The 11,068-nt window shown below is 35.4% G+C and overlaps 1 protein-coding gene across 1 annotated transcript in view; it reads right to left on the bottom strand.

Moving 5' to 3' along the window:
• The window catches only part of LOC134136433 (ras-related protein Rab-10-like), a 28,040-nt gene continuing 16,972 nt past the window's right edge, over nucleotides 1–11,068 (bottom strand). The window contains exons 5-6 of the mRNA XM_062568257.1: nucleotides 8,816–8,917; nucleotides 1–303 (exon numbers count right to left, since the gene is read on the bottom strand). Coding sequence (XP_062424241.1) covers nucleotides 229–303; nucleotides 8,816–8,917 — 177 coding nt within the window. The 3' untranslated portion in view covers nucleotides 1–228. The remainder of the gene's footprint in view (nucleotides 304–8,815; nucleotides 8,918–11,068) is intronic.

Below are 11,068 nucleotides of genomic sequence, written 5' to 3'. Positions count from 1 at the left end.
CATTTGTACACAAATGTTGTCCTGTCACATTCAAAAGTCAGATAACTTTAACTTCACTTTAAAATTCTGAAAATAGTATATAAAATGTCAAAACATTTGGCAGTCAAGGTTGTATATTACAAAGGATGCCTAAATACTGTGTTTTGGGACTACAGGCTCATTTTTAACATCCTTTGTGTTAGTTAATATTTTCTGAAGAGAAAATGGAATAACAGATGATATGGTATATCACAATGCACAGCAAGTTCTCTTCTTACTTTCACTTAGATCCACAACATCTAAGTCATATAATACACAGGATTTCTGTAAGACAAATAAAAGCAAACATATAATTAAGACAACTGGAATACAATAGTTGAACAGCTTGAATTTTCTCATGTATATTTTAGTATGCCAAAAAGTTGGTGGGACCATTAGATGTATATTTCCTTTTGATATTTAAATAAAAGATTGCAGTTTTCTAACAAATTACATGGAGACTGTTGCCCATGCAAGTCACAGCTTGATATATTTATATTCTATAGCTGCTTCAAAAATCTTTTCTGACTCTGAAGGCAACAGAGGATAGAAAATGTCTTTTGAGAAAACAGTACAAACCATATGAAGTGATCCTGTAAGTCTCTGCTCACAAGAATTGTTCTAAATGTATAGGCATTTTTGTTGACTACACTAGTTTTCACTAATTTGCTGTTAGCTAAACTAATCTTTGAAGTATTGAGCAAATAATCTAGTTTAAAGGGAGGGGATATACAGCTCATCAACATCCATTAAAAAAGGCATAGACTATTAATTGTTATGAAGGAAGTTAACCTACTTTGTGAAATTTACTTTAATTCTCTACATTTTCTTGCCAGTATTTAAAAACCAGGAATACACCCAAACGCAAACAATTCAACTTATCAAGACAGAGCTATCAAAATAGCATTCCACCCTTGTAAAACACTTATTTGCTAATTGCAAAAGAAGATTTTAAAAAGATCAGCAACAAAGGACTCTTCCTTTTGGCAATCAACTCAACTAGATAATGAATGCTGACCAGAGAAAAAAATCTAAACCAGCTATGCAAACAGGACGAGTAAATGTTGCAACTTTGGACACTAAAAATATGAACAGAGAACTCCAAATTCAAGCACAAAGATACAGAGTGCCAGATTCCTGGGAAAAAGAAGTCTTAACCTCTCCACTTTCTATTCTCCTGTATTCTTCTTGGCAGGTTTACCGAGTTTGTAATGATATACAGAGAAGTACACACAACCACTGGATTCACCACATTCCTCTCTCAACCCAAAACCAACAGTTATTAGCCTCCTTTCTCACAATACAGAGAAGCTTCCAGAAAGGACAGCTATCTAAGCAGGAATTTCATGAAATTCAAAGTATGGAAAGAAAAATTGGAAATAATGGCATCATGTACTACAATTCTAATCATTATTTAGAATCTAGAAGTTACTTGTATGATAGGTCACATGCTAGTCTAATGTTGACTATATCCAGAAAGTTTCACCTCAAGTTATTCAGTTGATTCAAAGAACAAAATGAGGGAAAAATAAAAGGTTTCCCCAAATAAAAATAATTCTTACACCCCATGTGGTTAGGAATATTTAACACTACTTCAAATTTTGGAGACAACACTTGAAATTTGGGGTTTTTTTCTCCCACAGCTGTGTGTTCTACCTCTGTGTGTATACTAACAGGACTGTGCTGCGTGCTGTTCCAGGGAGCGAGTGAGTGAGCGTGACCCCTGGGTCTGCAGGGACTCAGCAAGACTCCTGGTGATGGATGAGAAGATCAAACACAAGGGAAGGGATTCAAAGTGATGGATGAGGTAGGAACAGAGAGCAGGAAAGGTATCACAGCAGCCACACCTCAATATGGACACCAAAGCTGTAACATTATTAAAACTTACTGTTCTGACTATAGGGTACTTGATGACTGTTTGTTATTTTCTGATTTTAAGAAATACTTACCATTAGTGACACATAAATGATGGATGAAGAAATACAGCCCAGGTACTTTTACTTTTCCATTGGAGTGACAAGAGCCAATGAAGATAACATCATTTTTATTACCCTTGAAAGTTCTCACATAAATTCTGACATGCAGCTTTAACTTCTGATTTATTTTTTTATGCAATCATGTAAGATGCTTGAATACAGGCATTCACCATTATGGTTTGTGCTAAATGGAGACAGTATTTGACAGAGTCTGCAACTGCAGATTGTAAATATAAAATAGGAAAATCTTTCTGAAAAGAGGGAACAAGACAGACTCAAAAGTAAACTGCCATAACCTTGTCCTCTTAAGGAGCACTGCACCACTCTGGTTTAAAGATTCTGTGAAAAAGCTTTGGAAGGAAATGGTACAAAAGAAAATTTAAAATGCCCTTTATTAGGACCAAGAAAAAATAACACCAAGCATTCATTATTGTGGACATAAACTAAGTAGATTTTGATTCATTCCTTCTTTTTTCCACAAGGGAAAGGGAAACTTTAGAGAAAACAGGTAATTTTAAAATGTTTCAGGTTATATCTAATGTCATGCTTCCAGTTAAAGGGGTAAAACATATATTCCCTAAATGCTGAAGATGTTTACTTGCAGATATCTTACTGCTTAATAGCATTCTGGGTGGCTAACAAATTGTTCATGTATAGCAAAGATCCTTAATTCTATAACTGATTAATAACGGCAAAACCTATTTGACACTGAAATTGTTCATATTAACTGTAAATTCATTATCTGATAATAGTTAATCAATAAACTATCTAGGACAGAAAGACAAAAACCACCTCTCCACAAATGAAGAATAGGTAATAGTTTGTTTTCAAAACCATTTAAACATGAATGCTTTAAGGATCACTTCAGGTTGATGAGTCATTTTCACATAGGATCTTAAGGCAAATAAGAGTTTAGGATTCATTTAAGCAAATATGCTGTGCATACATTTAAAACGTACATATTCATAATCTGAAGAGATACCAGGAGTCCTGCAGAAATGGCAGAACCGATAAAACAGCAGTCCCAAGCAATCCCCTGCAGTACTCAAATTCAGTGAAGTCTCGGAAGAGGGGCGGCAGCCTGCTCTTGTGAAATTACAGATGGGAGGTATGCATATTCCTCCCAGTGGAGAGAACAAGGCAGGTTCTTGGTTCATGGTTCCCTCCCTCACAGCACTTACCGTTTTAGCTCACATTTCAACTCAACCTGTTGAAACTCACTCCTCTACAAACCAGCCCACAAACAACAGAAAATAGTGAAAAGGTGAGAAGAACCAAAACAGTATCAAGATGCTCCAGTTCCCACTTCAACATCTTGGGCAAATTGGAGTTTTGAAAATACCACCAAAGAGACAGATGTCATTTTTCCATGTAGTGATTTCGATGAGACATTGAAGTATACTGCTATAAAATACTATTTTTTGCTATTGAGTAGCACAGCAGACATGTCTCACATAACAGACAGACATTTGTTTAAACCAATTTTTTAAGCTCTCTGCAATGTCAGTGGAGAAGATCAGACAGGATGAACCGCTCCGCACAGTCTTCTGTCTCTTTTCACTAACTATAAAGAGAGTTTAAATTACTAACTGACACTAGATACCTAACTTCTAGACAGCTAAATTTTGATGAGATGACTGGTATCCTAAACGTTTTTGGCTTGTTCTTGCTCAGGGAACAAAAGCTAAGCTGATATACAAAGAGAAATATCATCCAAAAATTAGGGAATTTCTTTGAATGCCTTCTAGCATCTTAGTTAACACCAGCTGCCTGTTGCTTGCTGAAAAACTGTTCTAATTACCAGTATTAAAGTAAACATGGTTCACCTGTCTGGCATCAATTTCTGATACCTTGTATGGGTTTCATTATTTTGGAGACAAAGTTTGCTATAGATTGCTATGAATTACCCTATGTATGTCAATGCTCCCATGAAAGGCAGACCCAGAATACCTGTTGGAAGACTGATTTAGAGAAATAGGCATAATGGACTGTAACTGAAGTTACTATTATTTGTAATTTGTTTACATTCTGGGGATTTTTATTCTCTCTAATGATAAAATGATCATAGTTAATAACTATTTTGTTTATATTTAATAGTGAGGCTTGGCAAAGAAAGGCAAAGTAGGGTAAAGACTCTTCTGCAATTAAGTTAATGCAACCTCTATGCCTGAACCGTCAGTAGAGAGATCTCCGTTATTAAGATCGGTCCTGCCATGTTCCTGGCCTGTATTTCTTTGTATTTCTTCTGTAATTCTAGAGACGAAATTACTTGTTCAAAATACAAGATTCTCCTTTCACAACAGGAATGGGTAGGACAGGGCACAAGAAGTATCAGCAAGAGCTAGGGATATCCTATCAGAGAAAAGGATCTCTCTAGGGCAGAGACAGGGGCAGGAGAGGATAAGAAGTCAGAAACAAAGGGATCTAACCAATGCAGAACATTCTCTTCAAGAAATTGGAATGGCACTCCTTATTCCCAAATCCTGCTGTTCCACAGTTTCTAGAATATATATAATGTGTGGGCAAAGTGTGGGTCTCTATCTCCCTCTTCTGTTAATATCATGTAGACTGCAACAATGCAGTACTGCAACTAGATACTTCATTAACTTGACAACTGTGTTTAGAATCAGAATCCTCCCCCTACTTATCATCTATTTAAGAATTAGTATCATTCCACCTGAAAAAAATGTATGTTAAGAGCACAATCAGGCTGCAAAGTCAAAATCTTTCAGAGATAAAAGCCAGAAAAAAGGCCCACTGTATAACTTTAGTTTCCTTGAGACTGGGAGTTCATTTAATCATATGAAATCATATAGTTTGAGATATGGAGTCTTCTGTAATCAATGGAAAGGCAAGCACCTCTAGAACATGATTTTATCCTAAATTTGAGTTTCTGTCCATTGAATATAGAAGATGCTAGACAATTACACTAGACTGGTCACCTAAATTTTAACTGGCTAAGGTTGCATGCTAAGATGAGTCTCATCCCATATACTTAAATAAACCTTATGATTAAGTTTTGATTTTCAAGACCTAATTATATGCTACCATTTCCAAAAGAATACATCTGGCTCATTCAATGTCCAAAGTAGACTTTATTTTGAATTAAATAAGACTGCGTAATAAAATTATGCCTTACATTCCTCCAACACCAAGTCAGTTGGTACCATTTACCCTTTTTGCTTTAACCTCTGTACCTTGGTTCCCATATGCGCAATGCAGAATATACTACCTAGTGTTACTAAGAAGGTTATGTAGATAAACATCTGAAATAGATCTAAAATACAGTATTAGGAGTATTATGAAAAACCTCATGAAGAAATAAATATTCTGTGGTCAGTATAAGATAAATAAAGGACAAATAAAGCCTACGCTTTATTTGCTATGCAGCATGACTGAGGGCAAAAAAGAAATACTTGATCAATCTTTATAGTTAATCATTTCTGGGAAGTAGGTAGAACATAAGTTTTGGCTGCTTCTATAGCAGTCTTAAGAAAAGGGCAAAAACTTCAGTTCTTTTTTCTTTTTGTTAAATAGTGTCTCTCATTCTGCTCCCACTTTAGAAAAAATGCCAAACACCACACCCAAGAAGAGAGAAATAAAAATCTTGTAATATTTTTTTAAAAGCTACTTGAGAAGCCTACTGCTCTTCAGCCATTAAACCAAACAACACAAAAGTGCAAATACTAACTGCATTATGGGTGGTATTTTGAGGGTGGTTGTTTTTTTATATATACTGACTCATAATTACAAATATTACACTGGTAACCAGAAGCAGTTTTAAGGAACAGCTGTCATCTATTAATGAGCAGGTTTAGGCATATCTGAAATCAGACTCATAAGAACAGTGAAAAAGTAAAATATTGTTGTTATTTGTCAACATATCTAAGCAAACCTCTAGAATACTTGGTAACTTGACAAAAACATTGACACTACAGCCTTTCCAATAAAATCAAATAGTTAATAATGATTGTTTGAAAAAACATGAATTAGCCATTCTCAGAAAATGGCACAACTCCCTAGCTGTTACTGATATAAGCTGTCACTAATGTAAGCTGTAAAATAATATCTGATTGTTTTAACGTGACCTTCCATTTAAGAGTGGTAGGACTGAGACCAGTGTAGAATAGCTTTCATATATCATAAATATCTGAAAGGCTATGTAGTGCTTTAGTTATATGAAATCCCTGGGATACAGAAGTTTTCTCCCATCTTAAGCCCAATAAAAGTAAAAATACAAAAGAAGAGGTCGCATGCTCTGTTGTTTCAAATCACCACTCTACAAACAGGAAAATGCAGCACGAAACAATGACTTCCTAATTTTAAGTCTGACACATTTCCATGTTTTTTTTTCCAATCAAGAATGCTCCTTTGCACCACAAACTGCTCTCAATTTCAAGAGAATCAAGAAGCTCATTACCTCTGGATGAGCCCTACATCTCTGGACACTGATCCTTCCCATCTACAGGAGCATTTTCTGTAGTTTAGTTAATAAAGACAGGCCTGTAGATGGTGAACAAAAGTGTATATATAAAACATCCTAGATTTCCTAGGATTAATAAAACCTACTGCAATGTATTTGAAAATTGTCTACTGTCTGCCTGCCTGTTTATGTATGTATGAATCTATCCATCTCTCTATCTTGTTTCTGAATGACTCCAACCTATTTCCTAAGAGCATTACCCTAATAGACTTTGCTCGAGAGCTCCTTAAAATGAATTTCCTGCGTGGGACTGGTAAACCAGTGACATGCTTACACTGAAGTGTCTCATCAGTCCAGGGCAGGCAGTCTCATTGTGAAAGTAAGCAAGGCCCAATATCCTTCTACCTCAGACACAGGTGTCTTGGGCCAAAATACTGTGCAACGCTGTAACTCCTTTTTACAATCAGCAAGTACATATTTTAGTATTACCGAATGGGTATACCACTGGAGTCATCTCAGACTGGCATCTATCATGCCATTTTTCACAGCTACTGGTCACACTTTTTACTGCATTTTCCCTTCTCCAAATTTTCCTCAGTTAAAGGAAGTTAAAATTCAAGTAGCACATTCAGATTTCGCAGTTTTGCGAACAAGCAAATTATTTTGTTGAACCTTAAAACCATGATGAAACTGTGTGGTAGATTTATTTATTTTTTCACTGTGAGCTCTGTCATACCAGGCCAGTGGGAAAGCCAGATGGGCCGAAGTGAAAGAGCCCTTGTCCAAATCACCAAATGCATTTCCCTAAAAATGGCAAATTATTCATCAAACTACTGGGATGTACTGAGGCCCCGTCAGGGGTTACAAGCATTTCTAGCTAGGCTGAATGTTACTAGAGACAAATTTGGTAAACCCTCATAGACATATTTTGCAAACACAAGCACACAGAGTGTACAATTGTAGTCTCAAGCAGCTCTAATTAAAGCCACACTGAAGTACAGTATTTTCAACATGATACAAATCATGTTGAAATTCACATAGAGAAAACATGAATTTTCATGAAGATGAGTAGCAATAACAAAATTCCACTTAAAGTAAAATGGATGCAGGCAATCTAGGAGTGAAAAATATCCAAACATCATTTCTACCTGCTGCAGAGAATTCTCTCAAATCTTTCCAAAATGCACTGTGCAGAAATTAATATTAGCTTGACAGATATTTGTCTTTGCAACAGTTATGATCACAATTATTTCTTTGTAGTTTTCATGCTTCACACTAACAAATGTATTCTTTATTTACAGCAATGTCTTTTTTGTTTATGAGAAAATTTGAATCATCTTACTTGAGATTTTTGCCAGCTATTCAAGGACCTGCTATAATCCTTCTGTTCTAAATGGTATTTGACGGTAAGTTTCTGAGTTTCATTTTCATGCTAAGGGAGTCAAAAGCATAAAAAAGCATTTTTTTAAAAAAAATAACCAACTACAGCTTGTATTACTGTATAATAGGACAGGACCTTGATTTAGGAGCAATCCAGCCTTGAGCTATTATTCTGACCATCCCCAATGGCTACTTAATCAAAACACCGCAACTTGTGACTGTGTCTGTAATTTTGTTCATTTATCTTTATTATGACTTCAGAAGTATTCTGAATGGAAGGCTAGTTTTGTATAACTAATATTGATGATGAATGGCAATGATAATTCATTGCATGAAGAACATTCATTAATGTCTGAAATAATATTCTACTGTCTAAAAATAAATTGTGATGCAAAATATTTTCATAGCTGATTAACAATAATTCAGTCCTATGTAAGTATTTCAGCTCTCAGTAGTAAGGACCTATATGCCAACACATCCTAGGTAGACAGCTACAGAATTGATTCCATCACTAATTAACTCAAATCTTTAGGTCATAATAATTTCAACAGCACTAATGTATATCATCTGAACAAACAGCTATGAATTTTGGATAAAACATTTGCGAGGTCCACTCATTCCATCAGCACACAGCCTCTTTACACAATGTGTATCCTGAGGAAACCTATAGGAAAAAGATACCTTCCTGGCACAGAACTGGAACTACTCTATAGCTATTAACACCTCCCTCAAAGAAAAATGTGGATAAGAAAGCCACAAACACAATTTTCCTTAATTTACATCTCTTCCGTGAACCATATTTTACCTGCTCCCTTCCTCTACTGTTCACCTCCATAGGATTCTTCTCCCCAGATTCCCTGGTATGGCAACAGCTACAGGATCCCTCAAAAATATAATTACTTGATGCCAAAGCAGCACTGGCTCTGCTTTGCTAAAGTTTTTGTGTATTTATGACTGTCTACCCAATCCAGACAGAAAAAGATCTTGCTTTCTCACTCTACTCAAAAAAGGAGCCTACCTTTTCCAGTATTTCTTTGGTCAAGGTTGAGAATGCATCCTCAATATTCACATTATCTTTAGCGCTGGTTTCAAAAAAAGGTATTCCATATTCCCAAGCAAGCTGAAAAATAAATGTAAGCAATGGGATGAAGAGTCTTTATGAAGAGTCTTTAGAAAAAAACAGTATTAAAAAAAAAAAAAAAAACTCCTAGTATTATTAGCAATAAATACAGAGGTGCTTCTGCGAGCTTCTAACATATTATATAAACTGATTAATAAATGCCAGCTCATTAAGGTACTTGATATTCATCCTCAGTTTATTAATTTCAAGTAACTCTTAAATTTTTCTTCTTAAATATTTATATTTTCAGAAACAGCTTTGTTGGCCTTTTTTTTTTTTTTTTTTTTTTTTTTTTGCAAATAAGAACAAACTCTAGTGGGCCTGTTCTCAGTGTTTTGATTTATTTTGAAAATGAACTGTCTCCTAGGCAATTATTTAGAGGAAACTAATGGCATGTCCACAGAAAAGTACAGATAAAAATGTGACAAAAGTAGAAAAAGAGGTGTGATGAAATATAAAAAAAGAGATACTGCTTTCTACCAAAAAAGAGATCAGCACAGAGATAATAAGCAAGCAAAGAACAGACATGTATGTGAAAAAATATGACAGGACAAGAGAGTAAATACTTAAAGAAAAGGGCAGCATAGACTTTGCATTGGTTAATGTTATTAGTTTACTCATGTTACCCCCAGTATATTTCCCTGACAGATAATTTGGAGATGTGCTGGCATGAAAGGAAAAAAAGAAAAAAAAAAGAGAGCTTTTTAAGGTTGTGAAGGTCCTGAACTTTTTTCCTTCTAATTTATACAGTTCAAATCATGTAGAAAGAAAAACAGTTGCATCATTGCCTCCCAGAAAAAAAAAATACTGGGAGAGTCTATTTCCTTCCTTTGCAAAGGATCCCTTCTCTTAGCACATCTAGAGAAGATGATCCCATCTAAAGAAAATACTCTGCTATTTAAAATGTATGCAAAATCCTGTGATTACTGACTTCTTAATGACTTATTTGGAAGCCAGCCTCTGCATTAGGACAAAATGTTTTAATACCTGCAGTTATGCTTGCTTTCAGTGAGCTGTAGAAGTAACTTAAAAAACCTTGCACTTGGCAGTTACAAAAAAATTTTCAAAAATGCCAAGATCAGGCATGGAAGTACAAGTATAATTTTTACTGTCAAGTTGAAATATATAGTGGTGTGCAAAATTTTAGTCAAAATATACTAAGGAAGATTTAAAGATGGAAAGAATAGTATGCAAAATGTTTTATTTTCAAAAATGCTGTAAGAAAATATAATTTCAAAAATAAAGATGAGGTTTGGAGTGTTCCTTCATATAAACTGTTTTATAAGAGACTCCAGCTGACTGCAATGAATGGTTTTCGGTACTGCAACAACTAGTTAAGGAAAATTAAAATCTCTTGTCTATTCCAAAGTCTCAGTGCAAGCCAATCATGCATAGTGGTTCATAACAAAAATACTTACAGATAATAAAAAATATTGGGAAAATAAAGTGGAGAAGACTGTTTTACATATATAAAGTATATAGAATCTATTATTAAATATTCCTTTTTTTCTCTTTTGTGTCTTGTAACACCTGTCCTGTTAGACTACTTACGTGGAAACTCTGATGAACACAAACCATTTTAATTTGCCTAGAAAAGCCTTGCAATCCTCCAAGGATAAAATTTATAACTTTTCTGGGACCCTTTTCTATGGCTGCACCACCCTTCTGAATCTTGTTTCTTTATCTCCAATCTGAACGTCCCAAGCCAGGATGTGTGGCCTCTGTCCCTTGCTTTATTGTCTGCCACTACTGAGGAGTTTGTTTCTGTTATTTTTGCAACCATAGTTGCAAGTCTGCTGCAGTCTATTACTGCAGACTGTCACCACAGAATCAGTAAGGTTGGAAGGGACCTCTGTAAATCATCTAGTCCAACCTTCCACAGATTTCCTAGTGCTGGTTCCACCAGGGCTTGAACCCAGGACTTCCTGCATGTAAAGCAGATGTGATAACCACTACACTACTGATAAATGCCATTTAGCCACCTCATTACCCATTCCCTCAGCTCTCCTCATGGATCATCTGTGCTAGACACCAACCATCTTTGTAGCTGTCTACTGTACTCTCCACTAGTTTCTCAACATCCTTCTTGAAATGGGAGAGCCAAAACTGGATATAGTATTCCAGATATGGCCTTGTCAGCACCAACTAAAG

This window comes from Rhea pennata, chromosome 2 (assembly GCF_028389875.1).
Source record: "Rhea pennata isolate bPtePen1 chromosome 2, bPtePen1.pri, whole genome shotgun sequence".
Lineage (NCBI taxonomy): Eukaryota > Metazoa > Chordata > Aves > Rheiformes > Rheidae > Rhea > Rhea pennata.
This window is presented reverse-complemented; position numbering and strand designations above follow the sequence as displayed.